General features: G+C 48.0%; 1 protein-coding gene across 1 annotated transcript; it reads left to right on the top strand.

The window, feature by feature from the left end:
• The first annotated feature begins 1,396 nt into the window (after positions 1 to 1,396).
• Positions 1,397 to 17,152, top strand: LOC309382227 (neuroguidin-like). The gene is made up of 11 exons (XM_081933813.1): positions 1,397 to 1,614; positions 5,563 to 5,622; positions 7,345 to 7,416; positions 8,307 to 8,444; positions 9,452 to 9,536; positions 9,620 to 9,672; positions 10,522 to 10,648; positions 12,262 to 12,430; positions 14,588 to 14,744; positions 16,282 to 16,342; positions 17,028 to 17,152. The coding sequence occupies exons 1-11, from the start codon at positions 1,570 to 1,572 to the stop codon at positions 17,045 to 17,047; spliced, it is 987 nt and encodes a 328-aa protein (XP_081789939.1). The 5' UTR covers positions 1,397 to 1,569; the 3' UTR covers positions 17,048 to 17,152.
• The last annotated feature ends 6,624 nt before the right edge of the window (positions 17,153 to 23,776 follow it).

Raw genomic sequence — 23,776 nt, 5'->3', positions numbered from 1 at the left:
CGCCGTAATTCCCGAAGAGGCGACGCCAAGAGCAACTTCTCCACGAACACGGATTTTGGCGACAATTAAATTAGTTAAAAATGTTTTCCCCATGCCCTCCAGAAGCGTACTTTCTAAGGTTGGATTTTCCCCCCTTACCAGAGGGGGTCCCCTTGTGGAGTACTGTGAAGCCATTGCCAGGGCAACTCCACTGCGCTGCACAGTAGAAGCCATTTTATGGCAGTACAGTAGAAGCCATTTGAAGGCACAACAGCCTGTATATTAACCGAACACACACCCCAAGGGTTTTTGTGGGTATCTTACCCCCACAGTTTGTTTCTAGAGAGTAAGTCATCTGTGTACCAAGTTTGGTTGAAATTGGTGGAGGCGTTCCACACACACACAAACACCAGCCATTTTTTATATAGAGAGATTGTGTAGAGTAAGGTAAGAACAACCAGCTTGAGTCCATTCTATCGTACAGCTAATCCTTGATTTACACCTTCCCTTTAAGGAATGTTGAAAATTACGCTGGCACTGAAAAAAATGACTTCTGACCAGTCCTCGCACTTACGACTGTCGGGTCACGCGATCAAAATTTGGGTGCTTGGCCACTCGGCATGTATTTGGGCACTGTGCTGTAATCCTCACAGTAGATTGTTAGGCACTATCCGATGCCTGGACTTCAGTTCCCAGAATTCTCCTGCCAGTATTTGTGGACTTCAATTCCCAGAATTCTCCAGTCAGTATTTGTGGACTTCAAAACCCAGAAATCTCCAGTCAGTGTTTGTGGACTTCAAGTCCCAGAATTCTCCAGTCAGTATTTGTGGACTTCAAGTCCCAGAATTCTCCAGTCAGTATTTGTGGACTTCAAGTCCCAGAATTCTCCAGTCAGTAGGTTTACAGCATATTTTCCGAAACCCTTTAGTTTCTTGAACCTCCAGATCACTGGACTACAATGCCTATCATCCTGTCTGGGGATAATGGGAGCTATAGAGCAGAACAAGCCTTTGGATTGCTTCCATGATATCTACCAATCAGGAAGGGAAAAACAGACTCTCTATCAAAATAATTCATCATAAAGGATGCTGTAGTGAAAAAATTTTTATCAATGAACATTGGAAGAGTAAGAGGATTTCATTAATTGGACCAAAAGTTTCGCCGACGGCCAGGTTCAAATTCTGATAGGCTGTTGGATTCGACGAGGCGGGGATTCCTCCTGAATCTGTTTGTTTATAACCTTTTGGATGTTTCTGACTGGTCTCAACGTTCCAGACGGGAGGCTCCACCTCTTTCCCTCATTGGCTATAATCTATTCCGCAGGAGGTGGGCCCTTAAGCTCTATTGGCTTATTTACCTTCAAAGAAGAGGAGGGGCCCGCTTTTATAAACTTCCCTCGGCTCCTTGAAAAAAAAAATCCTAGCTAGACTTCGGCGTGATTGGCTGCGTCTCTTCCGCGTCGCTCAACGATTGGCTAGAGGTCTGCGGCGGAGAGGCGGACGTGCTCTCGGATTGGACAACTCGCTTGAAGAAGGCGGGATTTCTCCCAGCCAGGAACGAAAGCTACTTTTCCACGTGGGAGTCGGAGCTATGGCGGACCGGCTGCCTCCCTCGTCTGAATTGATGGACTCGCAGGTGAGCAGGAGTGCTTGGAGGGGAGGGAGGCGTACACGTGTTGAACACGGGTCGACAGCGCCTTTTGTCTGAGCAGATGCTCTTTGTCCTGAGGGTGGGATCTGGGCAGAATTGAGTTTCTTTCATTTAATATATTAGATTTAACGTCATTATTATGTATATTAATGTGATGTCTTATAATGTAATTATGAATGATAGGTAATGAATGCAATTCTAAATTATATTACTTATAATTACTGTAATTAATAATGTGATTATTAATATTAATGTGCATATTGTAATGTGTTGGTGTGTATGTGCGTGTGTATTCTTCCACTACTCTCCTCTTTTTCTTCTATTTATTCCTTTCTTCCTCTCCTCTCTTCTTTTTCTCTCTTCATTCTTCCACTCTTCTCTTTTTCCTCTATTCTTCTCTTCCACTCCTCTTTTTCCTCTATTTATTCCTTTCTTCCTCTCCTCTCTTTTTTCCTCTATTCATTCTTCCACTCTCCTCTTTTTCCACTATTCATTCTTTTCTTCCTCTCTTTTTTCCTCTATTTATATTTCCACTCCTCTTTTTCCTCTACTTATTCCTTTCTCCCTCTCCTCTCTTTTTTCCTCTATTCATTCTTTTCTTCCTCTCTTTTTTCCTCTATCTATTCTTACACCCCTCTCTTTTTCCTCTATTCTTCCACTCTCCTCTTTTTCCTCTACTTATTCCCTTCTTCTTCTCCTCCTCTCTTTTTTCCTCTATTCATTCTTCCACTCCCCTCTTTTTCCTCTATTCTTTTCCTTTCTTCCTCTCCTCTTTTTTCCTCTATTCATTCTTCCACTCTCCTCTTTTTCCTCTATTTATGCCTTTCACTCCTTTTTCCTCTTTATTCTTTTCTTCCACTCTCCTCTTTTCCTCTATTCACTTTTCTTCCTCTCCTCTCTTTTTCTCTGTCCTTTTCTTCCACTCCTCTCTTCTTCTATTCATTCTTTTCTTCCTCTTTTTTCCTCTATTTATTCTTACACTCCTCTCTTTTTCCTCTATTTGTTCTTTTCTTCCACACTCCTCTTTTTCCTCTATTTCTTTCTTCCACTACTCTTCTTCCTCTATTCCTTTCTTCCACTCCTCTTTTTCTATTTATTCCTTTCTTCCACTCCTCTCTTTCTTCCTTTATTCATTCTTCCACTCCTCTTTCTTCCTCTATTCATTCTTTCCTTCTACCCCTCTCCCTTTTTTTCCTCTATTTATTCTTTCCTTCTTACCCCATTCCTCTTTTTCCTCCATAATCAATGGACCTGTTGCAGTGATCTCAGTTCCTGTTGTGTCTCGGAGGGAAAACTTTGTAAAAAGACTTTGGGTCGAAGGATTTTAAAATAGGGCTGTGAAATAGAAGACTTTAAGTTGAACCTGTGGATTAGCTTAATCAAAAAAATAGCATGAATTCAAGGTTTAAATTAAAAATGAACTCTGGGGTCTCCTTTTGCAAATTTGCCGTCCAGTTTACTTGGAAAGGAGGCTGTTTAAAAACTGGAGGGTTCATGATAAACTGAGAAAGAAATTTGGGTGAGGGGTAATGGGAAGGGGTGCATTTTGGGTGACAAACAAGACCACACTTGGACTGTTGCATCCAGTTTTAGTCGCCACATATATAAAAAAAAGATGAGACTCTGGAAAGAGTGTAGAGAAGAGCAACAAAGATGCTTCGGGGACTGGAGGCTAAAACATATGAAGAACGGTTGCAGGAACTGGGGATGTCTAGTCTAGTGAGGGACGCGGGGGCTCAGTGGCTAAGACGCTGAGCTTCTCGATCAGAAAGGTTGGCAGTTTGAATCCCTAGCGCCACATAACCGAGTGAGCTCCCATTACTTGTCCCAGCTTCTGCCAACCTAACAGTTCGAAAGCACGTAAAAAATGCAAGTAGAAAAATAGGAACCACCTTTGGTGGGAAGGGAACAGCGCTCCGTGCGCCTTCGAAGGCGTTGAGTCATGCCGGGCACATGACCACGGAGACGTCTTCGGACAGCGCTGGCTCTTCGGCTTTGAAACGGAGATGAGCACTGCCCCCTAGAGTCGGGAATGAGTAGCACAAATGTGCAAGGGGAACCTTTAACTTTAGTCTAGGATGATATTTGAGGGGCTCGCCCAAAGAAGAGGGGGTCCACCTATTCTACGAAGGACCTGAAGGCAGAACAAGAAGCAACGGGTGGAAACTAATCAAGGAGAGCACCAACCTAGAACTAAGGAGAAAATTCCTGATCGTGAGAACAATTAGCCGGTGGAACAACTTGCCACCAGAAATTGTGGGTGTTGCAAAGCTGGAGGTTTTTAAGAAGAGATTGGACAACCATTTGTCTGAAATGGTATAGGGTTCCCTGCCTGAGCAGGGGGTTGGACTGGAAGACCTCCAAGGTCCCTTCCAAGTCTGTGATTCTGTTATCGGGGAGGGGGGGATGCAGAGAAAGGACAGGAGGAGGAAGAGGGAGAGAAAAAACAAACTTGATTATAGAGGTCTGAAGGCAAAGAACAGAAAGTTGTAATTTAGACGTGAGCAGAGGGGAAACTAGAATGGTGAAGAGGCAAATTTTCCTGGGCTCCATGATCACCGCAGATGGGGGATGGCAGCCAAGAAATTTAAAGAGGCTTGCCCCTGGGGAGGAAAGCAATGGCAAATCTAGATAGCATACTTAAAAACCAGAGTCCTCACCTTGCCAACAAAAGTGCATATAATCAAGGGGATGATTTTCCCAGTTGCAATGGATGGCTGTGAAGGTTGGCTGAGCGCCAAAGAATGGAGGCCTTTGAACTCTGGTGCTGGAGAAGACTTCTGCATTGAGTCCCTTGGACTGCAAGGCCATCCAACCGGTCAGTCCTAGAAGAGATCAACCCTGACTGCTCTTTAGAAGGCCAGATCCTGAAGAAGGAACTCAAAAGACTTTGGCCACGTAAAGAGAAAGGAGGACTCACTGGAGAAGAGCCTCATGCTGAAGAAGGGGACGGCAGAGAATGAGGTGGCTGGATGGAGTCACCGAAGCAGTCGGCGTGAGCTTCAATGGACTCCAGAGGATGGTAGAGGACAGGAAGGCCTGGAGATACAATACAATACAATACAATACAATAGTAGAGTTGGAAGGGACCTTGGAGGTCTTCTAGTCCAACCCCCTGCCTAGGCAGGAAACCCTATACCATTTCAGACAAATAGCTATCCAACATCTTCTTAAAGACTTCCAGTGTTGGGGCATTCACAACTTCTGGAGGCAACTTCTGTTCCACTGATTGATTGTTCTCACTGTCAGGAAATTCCTGCTCAATTCTAAGTTGCTTCTCTCCTTGATTAGTTTCCACCCATTGCTTCTTGTCCTGCCCTCAGGTGCCTTGGAGAATAGTTTGACTCCCTCTTCTTTGGGGCAACCCCTGAGATATTGGAAGACTGCTATCATGTCTCCCCTAGTCCTTCTTTCTCTTAAGCTAAACATACCCAGTTCCTGCAACCGTTCTTCAAATGTTTTAGTCTCCAGATGGTAGAGGACAGGAAGGCCTGGAGATGGTGGAGGACAGGAAGGCCTGGAGGAACGTGGTCCATGGGATCACGATGGGTCAGGCATACTTTCGCAACTAACAACAACAAAAGCCGCGGTGATGAATTTAGGCCAATCACTAGAAGACTTAACGAGTTCTTGCCTTGGCTAGGAAAGACAAGTTGGCTGACCTTTAGGGCCAGCCACTTTCTTTCGTCCCTAAGAAAAAGGCAACGGCAAACCATGTCTGAAAAACTTTGCAGGGACCTGTCAAGGCAGCCTCCAAGAAACGATCGAACAAAGAAAACGAAACCTCGTTTATCACTGCAGCCAGAAATTGTAAACGATCTACAATCTATTCACCAAGGGGGACATCGGAGGTGGGAATAAGATGGAATAATTCTGAGACTCAGAAATTGATTTTTTTTTTCCCCCCTGCTTGTATTTTCTTGTCGGTTTCAGGATATTGTGGAAGCCGATTTACCCGCAGCCCTAAACCTGTTCAAATCTCTCCAAGAACAGGTGAGATCAAGATTTTTACTTTTCCTGTTCCCTAAAAATGTTCGGCCCCGTTCCAGCTTTTGCAACTGGCTGTGTTTCTTCTTTCCTTTTCAAAAAAAAAAATAATAAGTGTGATTTTGCTTCTTCCTTCCTTGGTGGGGGTTGCAAATGATTCTTGGTGCTTTCTGAGCTTCCTTGTGGTGGTTTTTTTTTTTTTTTTTGGCAGACATTTCATTACCCAACTAGGTAACATCATCCGTGCTGTTTGCTGTCCGTTTATATTAAAACAGCACTCCTTACTAGCATTGATGGTGTTACCTAATTGGGTAATGCAGCATCTACCAAAAAAATGAGCGAGCTGGGAGCAGACTCAGACAGCGAGGAGGTTAGGGAGGAACATGGACCAGTCCTGGAGTCTGGGGAAGGCTCGGACGAGGGCTCTGTGTCGGAGGCAGAGAGGGGGGCCAGGGCCGTCTGACAGTTATCAGCTGCCTTCAGAGTCAGACATCAGTGAGGCAGAAGAACAGCTGGAGCCTGTTCCCAGTGTGCGCATGCGCAGAGCTGCCAGGAGAAGGGAATAGCTAAGGAATAAGGGTCGACTCGGGAATAAAGGCACAGGTGGACGGTGGACGCCCCCCCCCCCCAGGGAATAAAGAGGAGAAAAGGGGAGGGGAGTTTGCAGGAGACAGTTAGTTAAAGTGAAGATCTGTTCCTGACTTCTTGCCAAGGAATTGCTGCTACAGCTTGGTGTTTAAAAGATATCGGCCCGGCAGCTCTCCAAGCCTGATAAAGGTCTGCAGTTGTGAAATCTGTTGAAAGACTGTTTGCTGGAGAGGAATTCCCTTTAACCTAAATAAAAGAGGTTTTATCAAGGAGTCTACTTCACAATCTTGGGAAGCCTAGGTCAGAGCACAAGCTGAGAGGCCCCCAGGAACTCTTTTTTTAAAAGTTTTTTTATTGGTTTTTGCAGAATTTTAAGGGAAGAGGTAATAGGTATGGGAAAAAAAATTTTGACAGCTACATCGTGTGGAAAATGGTATTTCCCCCCAAGTCTCATAACTTTTACAAAGTAATAAACAAAATATTATTGCTTAAATAAATCTTGACAGCTTATTTTTACATTGTATCTTTCAGTAGTTTCAATCATTTACTTTATATCTAACAAAAAATTCATTGTATCAACAATTGCAATATTTTTCCAACTTACTTTTGTGATCTGAGTCTTCTCATTGTTGCCTCCTCCTCCCCCCCACCTGCCTGCAAAGCCTCGGCCCCTCCCTCCTTCATATCTTGTGTACTGTCCTCTATTTTGTCTAGGAGTGCTTTGTTTTTTTCCATGAAGGCCTCCGCCTCCATAATTGTATTAATTCTAACTCTGCTGCCCTCCCAGAAAATCAACATACCTTCTGGCAATAGCCACCTGAACCAAAATCCCTTATCAAATAGTTTTTTTTGCTAAAGAGGAATATTTTTTCCTCTTGTCTCTTACTTTCTTCGGAATCTGTTTCAGGATGGCTATCTCTTTGTCCTTGTATTTTAATGTTTCCCCCCTTTGTACCCCCAGAATCTCATCTCTTGTAGGCTTTCTAAGAAATTTGATGTGAACCTCTCTTGGAACATTGTGCGTTCTAGCATAAGCTGAATTAACTCTATAAACCAAATCAATATCCCACCCTAACTGTTGTTTGTCAGAACTCTTCATTTCTACCCTAGGCTACAAATCTTCTCCTTTATTGATAACAGGTGGTTGCAGTTACTCATCACGTACAACGTTTAACGCGGAAGATACGAGCAGGTGATTACCCCACCGAAAAGGTAAAAAAAAACAAAAACACTGTTGAGCGAACGGAGACGGGCGTGGGCCAATGCAGGCAGTCCTCGCCTTGCGACCACAATTGAGCCCATTTCTGTTGCTAAGCGAGACAGTTGTTCCGTGAGCTTTGCCCCATTTTGTGACTTTTCTTGCCACCGGCTGGTAAGCGGATCGCTGCCGTCGTTAAGGGAGTCACCCGGTAGTTAAGCGAATCTGGCTTCCCCATGGGTTTTTGCTTGTCAGAAGGCCGCAAAAGGGGAATCGCGTGACACCCCCCCCCCCCCCCCGAACGCTGCAACCGTCATATTTACGAGTCAGTTACCGAATTCCGAATTCCTCTCTGGAAACAAATACTGTGGGGTGGGTAAGACACCCCTAACACCCCTCGGGGTGTGTGTTCTGTTAAGATACAGCCTGTTGTGCCTTCAAATGGCTTCTACTGTGCTGCCTTCAAATGGCTTCTACTGTACAGCGCTGTGGAGTTGCCATGGTAACGACTTCGCAGTAATCCACAACAGTGCTGCCTCTGGTAAGGGGGAAAATCCAAGATTAGAAATTGCGGCGATGTTAATGGAAGGAGGATTGAGATAAATAAATACCTGGGCAGCGCCGAGTTATCAGGTAGTAAGTGCTAAAAACAGTCGTAAAGTCACTTTTTTCAGTGCCGCCATAACTTTGGACAGTCACTAAACGAACTGTCGTAAGTCAAGGACTGTCTATTCCGTTTCTTTATCTGCAAGACCTCTGCAGCCAATCTGCTCTGACTGTGTCCGTGCCAGATAACGTTTCTTCTACGGTTGCTATCTCATACTTTAGTTCCGTTCCCCAAGTCTCCAGTCAAGCCCGTCAATCTTCCCTACAGCTCACCGGCCTCCTTTTCTCCTCCCACCAGGGCCTCAGTTTCCTGGACGTGAAGGACCATCTCCTCCTTCTCTACATTCAAGACCTCTCCCACTTGATGTTGGAGAAGACCTCCGGACATTCTGTGGCCAACCACCCTGCTTTACTGCGGTTGGTGGAAACCCGCACGGTACGAGCCCTCCTGGACTTCTTCAGGGAGATCTATCTGGTCCATTGGCTTTTTACAATGGGGGGACTTCAACTCCCAGAATTCCCCAGCCAATATGGCTGTTAGGAACCTTAGTAAATTGAAAATGGGTGGACTTCAACTCCCAGAATTCCACAGCCAGCGTGGGAGTTAGCAACCTTAGTAGCTTTAATATGGGTGGACTTCAACTTCCAGAACTCCCCAGCCAATGTGGCTGCTAGGAACCTTAGTAACTTTAAGATGGGTGGACTTCAAGTCCCAGAATTCCCCAGCCAATATGGCTCTTAGGAACCTTAGTAAATTGAAAATGGGTGGACTTCAACTCCCAGAATTCCTCAGCCGGTCAGGCTGTTAGGAACCTTAGTAACTTTAAGATGGGTGGACTTCAAGTCCCAGAATTCCCCAGCCAATATGGCTCTTAGGAACCTTAGTAAATTGAAAATGGGTGGACTTCAACTCCCAGAATTCCTCAGCCGGTCAGGCTACTAGCAACCTTAGTAACTTCAAGATGGGTGGACTTCAACTCCCAGAATTCCCCAGCCAATATGGCTTGTAGGAACCTTAGTAAATTGATGAAGATGGGTGGACTTCAACTCCCAGAATTCCCTAGCCAATATGGCTTGTAGGAACCTTAGTAAATTGAAGGTGGGTGGACTTCAACTCCCAGAATTCCACAGCCAACATGGCTGTTAGCAACCTCAGTGATGTTAAGATGGTGGACTTCAACTCCCAGAATTCCTCAGCCGACTGGCGGCTGTGGAATTCTGGGAGTTGGAGTCCACCCATCTTAAAAGCTGCCAGATTTGAGAAACAACGGTGTATTTGAATCAAATAAATTGGGAGGGCATCGAAAAATGTCCTTTTCTTGATAAGCGCTCGTACCTCTGATGCAGCCTCACCGGACCCGGTGACATTTATGACCAAGTGAAAGAAAGCCGGTTTCTTTTTCAATAATTTGGTGTTTTTTTTCCGGGCCGGGGGGCACACAGGTGTTGGAGAAGATGCGTCCGATTGAGCAGAAACTGAAATACCAGGTGGACAAACTGGTGAAGGCAGTTTTTACTGGGGGGCTGGGTAAGTCATGAGGGATTTGGAGGGGTGGGGTGGAAAAATAGAGCGGTATTAAACTGGTTTTCTGCTATTTCTTCTCCTTTCAGCTGATGATGATCCCTTGAAGTACAAACCGAATCCGGATAACTTGGTCAGCAAGGTAGGAAACGAGAAAAGGGGTTGAATACAGGGAGTCTTCAACTTACGACAGTTCTTTTAGCGACCACTTGGCGTTGCAAGGGCGCTGAAAAATGCGGCCATTCATCCGCCCTTAACAATTGTTGCGGCATCCTGATCAACATTGAGACCCTGGGCAACTAATTCGTATTTATGATGGTCGCAGTATCCCGGGGTCGCGTGATCGCACTTGGCGACCTTCGGACAGGCAGAGTCAAGGGGGACTCACGGAACGACCCTGTTACTAACGTAACAAGTGCAGCGATTCGCTTCACGCCTGTGGCGAGAAAGGTCGTAACATCAGGCAAAATTCTCGTAACAGCTGTCTCACTTAACAACAGAAATTGTAGGGCTCGATTGTGGTCGTAAATTGAGGACTTCCTGTACAGCCTTATCTGGGGCATGTCTAAGGCGGGACTAGAATTTACCATCTCTTGGTGATTGGCCCAAACTCACCCAGCCAGTTTTCATGCCTGAGGCGGGACTAGAACTCACCGTCTCCTGCTGATTGGCCCAAACTCACCCAGCCAGCTTTCATGCCTGAGGCGGGACTAGAACTCACCGTCTCCTGCTGATTGGCCCAAAGTCACCCAGCCAGCTTTCATGCCTGAGGCGGGACTAGAACTCACCGTCTCCTGGTGATTAGCCCAAAGTGGGGGAATTTTAAGTCCATAAACGCTGGCTGGATAGAATTCTGAGAGTGGCAGTCCACCCGCTGCCTTGGGAATTCTGGGAGTTGAAGTCCGCACCTCTTAAAGTCGCCCGGATTAAGAAACATTGATCTGCTCTTGAATTGAACGAAATTCTTGCAATTCTCTCATTCCATCCCCAGCTCAGCGACTCGGAAGACGGAGACGAGGAAGAAGAGGGTGGCGGTACCGCCAAGACTCCTGGGAAAGAGATGTCCAAAGGAGGCATCCGGAAATACATCCCGCCTCGCCTGGTCCCCGTGCATTACAGTAAGAACGAAACCTTAGAGGTGAAGGCTCTAGTGGACAACATCCTTAGCGAAACGTGCGAACCGGCGTCTGCACTTCCTGCGTCGGATGAGGAGAGCACACCTTTCTCCTTTTCTCCTGGCTACATTTGACCGAGGCACAATTGAGAGCGTTTTAACAAACTGCATCCCTGTTTGGTTTGGTGGCCGCAGCGCCTCAGATAGAAAGCCCCTACAGAGAGTGGTGAGGACAGCAGAGAAAATCATAGGAAGCTCGCTTCCTTGTTGTTCAAAATGTTGCTTACATGCTTGGAGCTTGAAGTATTGTTAAGAGACCCCACAAACCCACGTTTTAACAAACTGCATCCCTGTTTGGTTTGGTGGCCGCAGCGCCTCAGATAGAAAGCCCCTACAGAGAGTGGTGAGGACAGCAGAGAAAATCATGGGAAGCTCGCTTCCTGGTTGTTCAGGATGTTGCTTACATGCTTGGAGCTCGAAGTATTGTTAAGAGACCCCACAAACCCACTTTACAACCTGTTTCGGATGCTCCCCTCTGGGAGGGGGCTTCGAAGTATCTCTTGCAGCAGTACTAGCTCCTGTAGCGGCTTTGTTCCTTAGGCCCTCCGTCTTCTAAATTCTCAGGATTCTTCCCCTCCCCCCCCCAACCATGTAAGTGTATATATTCAGGCTAGATTGTGATGTTTGTGACATATGTAGGCATATGCGTAATTCTGTATTTGTTTACCGTATTTTTCGGAGTATAAGACACACTTTCCACCCCCCTAAAAGAGGGTAAAAATTTGGGTGCATCTTATACACTGAATGTAGCCTCGCCCACCCTTTGGCCTCCCAGCAATTTGCCTCCTTGCAGCAAACAGCAAACAGCACAGCCTGATTAGCACAAGGAGCTGATAGTTGGTTGGATTGGCCTCCTGACCATCAGCTGTTTCAGGGCGCAGGGTTTGCCATTGCCTGTTGCTGCCTCCGCGTGCCCCATTTTCGGCTTCTGCATCCCATTTTCGGCCTCCGTGCACCCCGTTTTCCACCCATTCCGCTCCCTGCCACCTGGAACGGGTGGAAAACGGGGCGTGCGGAGGCCGACAACAAGGTATGCAGAAGCTGAAAATGGGATCCGGAGGCCAAATACGGGGCGCGCAGTTGCGGCAATAGGCTATGGCAATCCCTGCAGCCTGAAACAGCTGATCGTTGGGAGGCCAAACCAACCGACAATCAGCTGCTTGTGCTAATCTGTATGGAAACTGAAACTTGCTGTTTGCTGCAAGGAGGCAAATTGGTGGGAGAGAGAGGCAGATTGTTTTTTCTTGTTTTCCTCCCCAAAAGCTAGGTGCGTCTTATACTTCGGAGCATCTTCTACGTTGAAAAATACGGTATTTATTTATTTATTCTGTTATGTAATGTGTATTGGAGGTGGAGATCCTTTGAGAGCTGTATGAAATTAAATCTCACTTTAATGTGTGCCGATTAGTGTTACATTCAAAGTGACCATCAAGTTATTATTCTGTTCTATTCTAAACCTGGTTGTGGAACGGGAGGGACAGAGCTTGGCGTCGCGACGTAAGAATGAACAAACCAGATAGCTTTAATCCAGCATGAATGTCGCTCTTTGTCTTGCAGATGAAACCGAGATGGAAAGAGAGAAGAAGATGGTGGAACAAGCTAAAAAGCGAGCGCTTAGCAGCTCCATCATCCGGGAGCTGAAGGAACAGTATTCCGACGCTCCAGAAGAGATCCGGGAAGGGCATCACGCTCACACGGCCCGACAGAACCGGGAGGATGAGCATCGGTTAGTGAGGGAGGAGGGGAGGGTCAGACCAGGCGCGAGGAGGATGAGGGCATCAGCCTGTTTGCTCATAAGGAAGCGGGTGGTGGATTTTATTTATTTACTAGCTGATAACTCGGCATTGCCTGGGTATTTATAGATGTCAAAGTGTTTGTTTGACGGATCTATCCTCCCCCTACTCCCATGCCCATCATCCCTGCCCTCTCCCTTCCCCCTCCCATGCGCTCCTCTTTCCCGCCCTGTCTAGGATCCTGGCACTTTGTCCCAAATCCATCAGGCGCTTCCCCATTGGTCCACTGGAGGGTGAATGTCACGGCTGGCTTTCCAGAGGAAGCTGCGAAGGAATTGACATCACAAACAATTGCCGCTCTAGGACACCGCACTCGTTCTCCTTAACGGGCCAGGTGTTCCAGAGTTATCCTGGAACATACATACAGCCTTTATATAGAGAGATATAGATAAAAGATAATAGATTTAGGTCCTTACAAATAATAATTAATGAATGCACAAAACATTCCTTCGTCACCCAGTCAGCTTTCATGCCTAAGATAGTACTAGAACTCACTCTCTTCTGGTGATTTACCCAAAATTCACCCACTCTGCCCAAGGCGGAACTAGAATTCACTGTCTCCTAGTGATTGGCTCAAAGTCACCTAGTCAGCTTTCATGCCTAAGATAGTACTAGAACTCACTCTCTCCTGGTGATTTACCCAAAATTCACCCCCCAGCTTTTAATGCCCAAGGCGGAACTAGAATTCACTGTCGCCTAGTGATTGGCTCAAAGTCACCCAGTCAGCTTTTATGCCTAAGATAGTACTAGAACTCACTCTCTCCTGGTGATTTACCCAAAATTCACCCCCCCAGCTTTTAATGCCCAAGGCGGAACTAGAATTCACTGTCGCCTAGTGATTGGCTCAAAGTCACCCAGTCAGCTTTCATGCCTAAGATAGTACTAGAACTCACTCTCTCCTGGTGATTTACCCAAAATTCACTCCCCCCCCAGCTTTTAATGCCCAAGGCGGAACTAGAATTCACTGTCGCCTAGTGATTGGCTCAAAGTCACCCAGTCAGCTTTCATGCCTAAGATAGTACTAGAACTCACTCTCTCCTGGTGATTTGCCCAAAATTCACCCCCCAGCTTTTAATGCCCAAGGCGGAACTAGAATTCACTGTCGCCTAGTGATTGGCTCAAAGTCACCCAGTCAGCTTTCATGCCTAAGATAGTACTAGAACTCACTCTCTCCTGGTGATTTACCCAAAATTTACCCACAAGTCACCCAGTCAGCTTTCATGCCTAAGATAGTACTAGAACTCACTCTCTCCTGGTGATTTACCCACTCAAAATTTCCCCACTCAGCTTTTAACGCCCGAGGTGAAACTAGAACTCACCGCCTCCTGGTGATTGGCTCCAAGTCACCCAGTCAGCTTTCACATCTAAGGCAGGACTAGAACTCACCGCCTTCTGGTGGTTGGCTCAAAGTCACCCAGTCGGCTTTCATGCCAAAGGCAGGACTAGAATTCACCGTCTCCTGCTTTCTAGCCCAGTGCCTTAACATGTAGATCCCATTGGCTTAAAATACTCAACGGTTTGCAACTCCAGGCATATGGCGAAATGCCCTGGGTTCAAAGTTTCCAAAAATGTTTCCCTGAAAATAAGACCTTCCTGGATAATAAGACCAATCGGGCTTTTGACCTCATGCGCTAAAATAAACCCTTCCTCGAAAATCAGCCCTCCCCGAAAACAGCAACACAGCAGCAGCCATGAGGTGACCACGCTCATCGCCTCCTGCACCTCAAAAATAATAAAAGCCCCTTGAAAATAAGCCCAAGCACTTATTTCAGGGGTCAAAAGAAAATAAGTCCCTGTCTTATTTTCGGGGAAACGCAGTATTCCCAAGGACAAATGGGGAAATCCCAAGTTTTTGGGCAAAGTTGGAAAAGTAGAAGCTTTATGAGTGGGGGGGGGCATGCTCTGATAGGAGAAAAAGCAGTGTGGGAGGGCCTAATGGAGAGGCATCACAGATTTGGAAGCAGGAATCTCAGTGGTGCCGAGCGGAGCCTCCAGTGGCAGGCGCAGTCTACCTCGGCGCGCCATCAGCCTTGCTGTCTTCGTCGGCCTCGGCTGTCCAAACACGTCCCTGTCTTCTTGTCTCAACGCAGGACCAACTACGAGGAGAGCATGATGGTCCGTCTCAACGTGACCCGGAAGGAGAAAGCCCGGCGTAGACGAGGAGGGGTCTTCGGCTCCCAGCTCAGCTCCCTCACCCACTTCGGGGACATCAGCGCCCTCACGGGGGCCACCCCGTCTCTGGGAGAAGTGAGTTTATTGGGTCTGCCTTATCGTTGAGATGGGAAGGGAGGTTGGTGAGAGTCTGAGAGGGGGTACTATATCAAGGGGTACTCGTCTATTTAGACGATATCCTTATACATACCAAGACCATGGAGGACCACGTCACCTTTCCACGTCAAGTGCTTAAAAAGTTGCTGGACGCACATTTATACATGAAATTGTCTATATGTGAATTCCACTGGACGCAATTGGATTACCTTGGGTTCTGTATTTCACCTAAAGAGGGGTGGAGATGGACCCCGTGATGGTAAAGGCGGTGTTAGTGATGGGGCAGGAAGTGGGAAGGCCTAACGTCACCCAGCGAGCTTTCATATTTAAAGCAGGACTAGAACTCACCGTCTCCTGGTGATTGGCCCAAAGTCACACAACTGGCTTTCATACCTGAAGTGGGACTAGAACTCACTATCTCCTGGTGATTGGCCCAGAGTCAACCAGCTGGCTTTCATTCGTAAAGCGGAATTAGAACTCACTGTCTCCTGGTGGATTGGACCAAAATCACCCATCTGGCTATCGTGCTAAGGCTGGACTAAAATTCATTGTCTCTTTGTGATTGGTTAAGAATTACAGCCTTTCATTCCTAATACAGGACTAGAACTCACTGTCTCCTGGTGACGGGCTCAAAGTCCACTTAGCTGGCTTTCATGCCTAAGTTGGACTTGAACTCAGGATCTCCCGCTTTCTAGCATGGTGCTGATCTATGCCCGTAAACCTTCCTACTATCAGCCAGTCATCACTGTAGTTTTTTCTCCAGGCTCCTGGAGCGGAGAGATTGCAGAGAAAGGGATTAGAAGAGAGCATGAAATCCACAATTGGGCATACATATCAAAAGGAATGCATTAGCATCGGGGAATTCTGGGAGTTGAAGTCTATCTATTTTAAACTTGCTGCGGTTGCTAACCCCCATGCTGGCTAGGGAATTGTGGGAGTGGAAATTGAATCCGGTCACGTAGCAACCTGTTGAACGACTGCAATGATTTACAATCAAAATCCCCACCCGTTGTTGCAGTCGTTAATGGAGCACTACCAGTTAATCTCCTGAACATGAGAATCCCCTTCTCTATCCTTGAGGGACCCGGTGGCTCAGTGGCTAAGACGCTGAGCTTGTCGATCAGAAAGGTCGGCAGTTTGGCGGTTCGAAACCTAGCGCCAAGTAACGGAGTGAGCTCCTGTGACTTGTCCCAGCTTCTGCCAACCTAGCAGTTCGAAAGCACGTAAAAAATGCAAGTCGAAAAAATAGGGACCACCTTTGGTGGGAAGGTAACAGCGTTCGGTGCGCCTTCGGCGTTGAGTCATGCCGGCCACATGACCACGGAGACATCTTCGGGCAGTGCTGGCTCTTCGGTTTTGAAACAAAGATCAGCACCTCCCCGTAGAGTCGGAAACGACCAGCACATATGTGCGAGGGGAACCTTTTACCTTTAGCTGATGCTTAGATTCCTTTTTTTCTTATCGTTTTCTCTTTCCTCTTATATCTTTTTCTTCTGTTCCTTCTTCCTCCTTACAGGATTTCAATCCACCCAAAAAGAGAAAGAAGAATGTTAGCACGAAACGGGGCAAGAAAAAAGGTAAGCGTCGATGAAGAGGGAGGAGTGATCTCTTCCCACACACGCACACACACCCTTTAAATCGGAACATTTGCGAAGTTTAGCAAACTTCCTTCCTTGCACCCCAAATTCCCACCGTCTTGCCTGCTGATTTTAAGAAAGCGAAGGGGAATTCTCAAATTGGAATTCTTCCCGGCGAAAAGATTAAACACCTGGAATCGGTTTCGAAGCGAGGAAGTCTCAAAATCGACCGCCAAATATCTGCGATTGATCGCGATTGGCATTTTCGTATATTAACGACGGCCTAAGCATCCTGGGATCACAGGATCGCCGGTCGCGATCTTCCCCGGCCGGCTCCCAATCACCAAAGTCGATGAGGAAAGGTGGATTTGCTTAGCGACCGCAGGGTTCGTTTAACGACTGTAGTGGCTCACTCAACAAGTCTAGAGGGAGGGGGGAGGTGGTAAAATAGGACGCGACTCACTTTAAAAGCCACCTTACTTAGCAGTGGGGATTCTGGTTGTAAGGCGAGGATCCCCTGCAGTTCCTTTGCTCCTTGTGAATGTCACTTCCTCACTGAGGTCTAGCCTCTTGATAGAAACCCAACCTCTTCCTATCTAAAGGTAGATTATTTTTTACCCCCGTACTAAATTCATTCCCTTCCTTTCTTTTTTCTTTCCCCTCTTTTCCCTTCCTCGTCCTCCAGGTTTCCGCAGGAGACGATAAACCTCCCTACTCAGGATTGAGTTTGGCAGACCCCCAAAATAGCTCGGAGTCACCCCGATTTAGCCCGCACGCGATATTGTTAATAATAAAGCTGAAAGCCCATCATTTCCGGTTTAATCTGTCCTGTTTTTTGCTTTCCTGGCGGAAAAGCCATCATAAAGTCAGTTGAGGAAGAAGAGGAAGAAAATTGGGGCTTGCTCTGAATACTCCCGTATTTTTCGGAGTATAAGACACTCCAAAGTATAACACGCACCTAGCTTTTGGGGAGGAAAACAAGAAGGAAGAAAAATCTGCCTCCCAGCAATTTGCCTCCTTGCAGCAAACAGCAAGTTTCAGTTTCAGCACAGCCTGATTAGCACAAGCAGCTGATTGTTGGGCCTCGATGATCAGCTGTTTCAGGCCGCGGGGATTGCCACAGCATAGCTTATTGCCGCTTCTGCGCGCCCCATTTTCAGCCTCCGCATCCCGTTTTCAGCCTCCTCACGGCGGGGATTGGAATGGGTGGGAAATGGGGTGCGCGGAGGCCGAAAAAGGGGCATGCAGAGTCCAGAAATGGGATGTGGGGGCCAAAAATGGGGTGCACGGAGGCGGAAATAGGCAATGGCAATCCCTGCAGCCTGAAACAGCTGATGGTCAGGAGGCCAATCCAACCAACTATCAGCTCCTTGTGCTAATCAGGCTGTGCTGTTTGCTGCAAGGAGGCAAATGGCTGGAAGGCAGCGGCCAAAGGGTGGGGGCCGGCAGGTGGGTGGGACTACATTCGGTGTATAAGACGCGCTCAAATTTTCACCCTCTTTTACGGGGGATGCGTCTTATACTCCGAAAAATATGGTAAGAAAGGTCAACTTTTTCCCATAATTTAACCTACCGTATTTTTCAGAGTATAAGACGCACCGGAGTATAAGACACACCAAGATTTTGAAGAGGCAAATTTTTTTAAAAAATAGATAGGAAGAGAAAGAAAGAGAAATACAGTAGGGAGGGAGGGAGAGAAAGAGAGTAGTTAGGTGGGTAGGTAGGTCGATAAAGGGACAAAGAGAGAAAAATAGAGATAGAGAAATACAGTAGGTAGGTAGGGAGAGAGTGTAAGTTGGTAGGTGGATAAGTAGAGGGATAGAGAGAGAAATAGAAAGAGATAGAAATACAGTAGGTAGGTAGGGGGAGAGAGAGTAGGTGGGTTTGTAGGTTGAGGGATAGAGAGAAATACAGTAGATAGGTAGGGAGAGTAGGTAGGTAAGTAGGTAGATAGAGGGATAGAGAGAAATACAGTAGGTAGGTAGGGGGAGAGAGTAGGTGGGTTTGTAGGTTGAGGGATAGAAATACAGTAGATAGGGAGAGTAGGTAGGTACGTAGGTAGATAGAGGGATAGAGAGGAATAAGGGAGAGAGAGAGAGTAGGTAGGTAGGTAGATGTTTCCAGGTGTATTTATCCATGGGCTGGAGAAGGAAATTGCTGACAATCTGCAGCACCTAAGACTTTGTTTCTGCTGGCAAAGCACTTGATCAATCTAATTCTCTTCCATCAGTTAAAGAGCTTTCCAAAAGGGACAAAAAAGTTTTTGCATTCTGCAAACCTCCCAAAAATGGCCCGTTTTCCACAAATTTTTGTGAACATTTTTTGGGGGGAGGCTTATAGAGTGCTGCTGGCGGCTGGGAGGGGGGCAAAAAAGGCACTGCTTTTTGCTAATTTCTGCTCTCCCCAGCCCCCAGGAGCTTTCTGAAAACCTCCATAAGGGATGTGGCCATTTGGGTGAAGGGGACGGGGCTTCGAGAGGCAAAAAAATGCTGTATTTGATGTATAAGATGCACCCAGATTTTCAGCCTCTTTTGAGGAAAAAAGGTGCGTCTTATACTCCGAAAAATACGGTAGTTAATCAGGTTAACGAACCAGGTTTGTGGGCAATCGGCGCCAGTTCCCTTCTCAGTTTTTCTCTGCTGTTTCTGCAGTTCGTCCCCGAACACACCTCACATTCCAAAAGTAGTCCTCTCTTTACGGCCGCTTGCTTAGTGACTATTCAAAGTTCGACGAATCTTACCTTCCGGGTTACAGGTAGGGACCGCTCAAGATTACCACAGCACTGGGGGGAAAAAAGGATCATTTTTCACACTTAACGACCGTTTGCAGGGGCCAGGTGATCCAAATTGAGATGCTTGGCAACTGATTCATATTTATGACGGTTGCGATCCCCTTCTGGCAATCCGATGAGCAGTCCCCCTGGGGAATCCCGATTTGCTTAACAACTGTGTTTCTCCCTTCGCAAGGGCGGCGATTCACTCAACGGCGGTGGCCAGAAAGTGGGCCACAACTCACTTGACCAGTGTCTCACTTAGTGACGGGAAGCACGGGCTCCATTGTCGTAAGTCGAGGACCGCCCGTCATTGCAACCTGGATTTGAGGTTCAAACGCTATCCCACCCACGCCCCCTTTCACCACCAATCCGGCTACATGACCGCGTCCCATGGTGACCTAATCTCCCTCTACCACGGTTTTGTTGAAAAACCAGCTTTTGGGCAAACTTTGCTTAACAACGCTGGCATTGCTTAACGACCCCCTCCCCCACCACCATCAAATTAGGTTGTTAAAACAAGTCAGCCATCTGACCCGACCTGCTTTAACACCGTCCCGACTGATCGCCATGATGGGGCAGCCTCCCTGACGGTCGTAACTCGAGGACCGGTGCGTCCGCAGGCAGGAAATGCGCGACATGTGACTTCGTTGTTTTTCTCTCTCGTTTTCTTTTTTTGGAGTGATCGAAGTCCTTAATGCGGGAATCCCCACGTTTCTCTCTCGTTCTCTCTCTCTCTCTCCCCGCCTCCCCCCTCCTCAAATTCCTCGGCTGGCAAAAATCAATGGCATTGATCCAGCTCGGGCTGGGGAGAGGAGGGGGGGGAGACGGCGGGAAGGGAATCCTCGCCTGGTTTCACCTCTGATCGGGCTAAGTGGAATCCAATAAAACACGAGGAGGGGATCGATGGCCCGACACGCTCCAGGAACCGGCGGGAGGGATCAGCGCTGAAAAAGGGTGGGGCGGGAAAATAACCCGGAGAAAAGGAAGAAATCGCATTGTAGGAGGTTGGGGAGGGGTTTTTTTAATAACTCGGACGGGGTGGGAAAATATCCCAAGCAGGGATATCCCTCCGCTCTTCCCCCCACCCTCTGAGAGGGTTCATAATTATTTATTTATTTTTATTTGATTGATTGATTTGGGTCCCTATTAGTTCGAGAAATGAGGCTGGGAACGCATCCGACACCTTTCCTCTTTATTTTCTCCACAACAACCCTGGGAGGTAGGTTGGGCTGAGGGGGGGGGGGGCGGGGAATGGCCTGAAGACATCCTGCCAGCTTTGGTGCCTGAGGTTGGGACTAGAATTCCCAATCTCCCGGTGATTGGCCCAAAGTCCCCCAGCCGGCTTTCAGGCCTAAGGTGGGACTAGAACTCACTGACTCCTGGTGATTGGCCCAAAGTCACCCAGCTGGCTTTCATGCCTAAAGTGGGACTAGAACTCACTGACTCCCGGTGATTGGCCCAAAACCACCCAGCTGGCTTTCAGGCCTATGGTTCGACTAGAACTCACTGACTCCCAGTGATTGGCCCAAAGTCACCCAGCCGGCTTTCAGGCCTAAGGTGGGACTAGAACTCACTGACTCCCGGTGATTGGCCTAAAGTCACCCAGCCGGCTTTCAGGCCTAAGGTGGGACTAGAACTCACTGACTCCCGGTGATTGGCCTAAAGTCACCCAGCCGGCTTTCAGGCCTAAGGTGGGACTAGAACTCACTGACTCCCGGTGATTGGCCTAAAGTCACCCAGCCAGCTTTCAGGCCTAAGGTGGGACTAGAACTCACTGACTCCCGGTGATTGGCCTAAAGTCACCCAGCTGGCTTTCAGGCCTAAGGTGGGACTAGAACTCACTGACTCCCGGTGATTGGCCTAAAGTCACCCAGCTGGCTTTCAGGCCTAAGGTGGGACTAGAACTCACTGACTCCCGGTGATTGGCCCAAAGTCACCCAACCGGCTTTCAGGCCTATGGTGGGACTAGAACTCACTGACTCCCGGTGATTGGCCTAAAGTCACCCAGCCGGCTTTCAGGCCTATGGTGGGACTAGAACTCCCTGTCTCCTGGTGATTGGCCCAAAGTCACCCAGCTGGCTTTCAGGCCTATGGTGGGACTAGAACTCACTGACTCCCGGTGATTGGCCTAAAGTCACCCAGCCGGCTTTCAGGCCTAAGGTGGGACTAGAACTCACTGACTCCCGGTGATTGGCCTAAAGTCACCCAGCCGGCTTTCAGGCCTAAAGCGGAACTAGAACTCCCTGTCACCAGTGATTGGCCCAAAGCCACCCAGCCGGCTTTCAGGCCTATGGTGGGACTAGAACTCACTGACTCCCGGTGATTGGCCCAAAGTCACCCAGCCGGCTTTGAGGCCTATGGTGGGACTAGAACTCACTGACTCCCAGTGATTGGCCTAAAGTCACCCAGCCGGCTTTCAGGCGTAAGATGGAACTAGAACGCCTCATCTCTTCTAAGGCACAAAAGCCAGTTAGTTGACTCGGCTAGTCACCCGGAGACGGTGAGTTCTAGTCCTGCCTTAAGCATGAAAGCTAGCTGGGTGATTCGGGGCCAGCCCCTCCCACTCAGCCCAACCCCTCACAGGGTGGTCGTTGTGGGGAAAAGAGAAGGAAGGGAGAGAAAGTGTTAGGTATATTTGCCGCCTTGAATTGTGTGTGGGGAAAAAAACGGGATAAAAAATTAGCCAAAAAACCCTAGTCGTCCTGTCAGCTGCTGTGGCTGAGGCTAGATCTGAACTCTGCTCCTGGTCGATAAAGCATTGATAAGATCCTGTAATTGGCAGCAAAAGCGGAGAAAGCATCCCTGTTGTGTCCCGCGAGCGGCCAGTAGGGTTGGCAGCAGATTCGGAGAGTGAGGAGGGTTGGGGAGGAAGATGGGCCAGTCCTGGAGGCTGGGGAAGGCTCGGATGAGGGCTCTGTGTCGGAGGCAGAGAGCGGGCCAGGACCGTCTGACAGTTATCAGCTGCCTTCGGAGTCGGACATCCATGAGGCAGAAGAACAGCTGGAGCCTGTTCCCAGGGTGCGCATGGGCAGAGTGGCCAGATGAAGGGAATAGCTAAAGAACAGGGGTCGACTTGGGAGTAAGGCCACAGGCAGACGATGAACGGCCCCTCCCAGGGGAAATAAAAGAGGAGCGAAAGGGGAGTGGAGTTTGCAGGAGGCCATTCGTTCCCTTCATTGGTTCGGGACTCTCCGAGACTCCTTGCCAGGTTTTGCAGATGCCGGCCTGGCAGCTCTCCAAGCCAGAGAAGGTCTGTGACCGTAAATCCTCCCTTGAAAGACTTTTCTGGATGGGAAGGAGCAGAATTCGCAGCAAATTAATAAAAGGGTTTTTTTGTCGGGACAAAAGGAGTTTGCTTCATTCTCTCGGGAAGCCTCGGTCAGAACCGAGAAATAAAGGGAGTGGATGATGGGGTTGGTGGTGTTAGAGCCCATGTGTTGGCCCGTGCATCCTAACGATGGGGGTCTGAACGTCAGTGGTCTTCCCTCTCTGGGGAAAGGGGAGGGGAGCGTGCACATATTAACTCCATCTTGCATTTTTTTGGGGGGGGGATGTCTTTGGTGCATTGATCTATCTCGGCCAGCAGGGGGATCCCTCCAGCTCGATTCCTCCCCTCTTCCCCCTCCTCATTTTTATTCCATCCACGCAGCCTCCCACTCCCCGTCCTCAAAATTAATTTGGTGCCTCCATTCGGCATTGCAGCGTGTCTCCCTCGCTACAGCCCCCTAACCCAGCCTCCCCCTCCTTTTCTCTCTCTCTCTCTCTCCTCCCTTCCTTTATTCCTCCTCTCCCTCTTTCTTCCACCTGCCCCATTTTGACGGCGTTCGCTTCTTCTCTGTTCCCCTTTCTGTCTTTTTTCTCTGCAGGGGGGGGGGGTGAGACAGAACGAGAGCGAGGGGGGGGGGATGAAGAAATTGGGGAGGAGGGGGGGGGGCGCTTGGACGGCTAACGAAAAGAATGTTTGAAAATCTTTTCTTTCCCGAAAAGAAAAGAAAAGAAAAGCTATTCCTAACTATTACTAGGATGAGTGGCTGACATGTCAAAACATTATGATTTCCTTGATTATTATTTTCTTGATTTATTTTTCTGTGTTGGTCAAGCTTGACCACGCGAAGAGGTGTGGACTTCAGCTCCCAGAATTCTCCTGTGCGGGCCTGGGGAATTCTGGGAGTTGAAGTGTAGAACGCTTTCAAGCTCACATTCCTTGAAGTTGAGGCTTATGGGATACTCTGTCTTGTGAATGTCATAGCCAGCACTCGCATTTCCTCATAATTCCCTTATTATTTATATCTTTTTCCTGGCAGGGTGGGACAGCCCTTCGAGGTAGACCAGGAAAGGCCATTTTCAAGGTCAACCAACCAGGATAGGTGTGGCTTAAGAGGTTATCTGAATCCTGGCTTGCTGTGTCAAGGTCTGAAAGTGGCTCTCCCGGGGTTAGTGGACTCCAGTTCCCAGTATCCACAGTCTTTGGGCCAGGTGAGCTGGGGACACATGGGCAGGAGAGTCCCAGGACACTTGGAGGAATTGACTCCATAATGGAAAGTGCTGGTTAGTTTTTACCTAATAATTAGTGGACGAGAGAGAGAGAGAAGAGAGATACAATACAATACAATACAATACAATACAATACAATACAATACAATACAATACAATACAATACA

The sequence above is a fragment of the Natrix helvetica genome (assembly GCF_964273705.1).
Source record: "Natrix helvetica genome assembly, chromosome: Z".
Classification (NCBI taxonomy): domain Eukaryota; kingdom Metazoa; phylum Chordata; class Lepidosauria; order Squamata; family Natricidae; genus Natrix; species Natrix helvetica.
The sequence above is the reverse complement of the archived record's forward strand: the minus strand, read 5'-3'. Positions and strand labels throughout refer to the sequence as shown.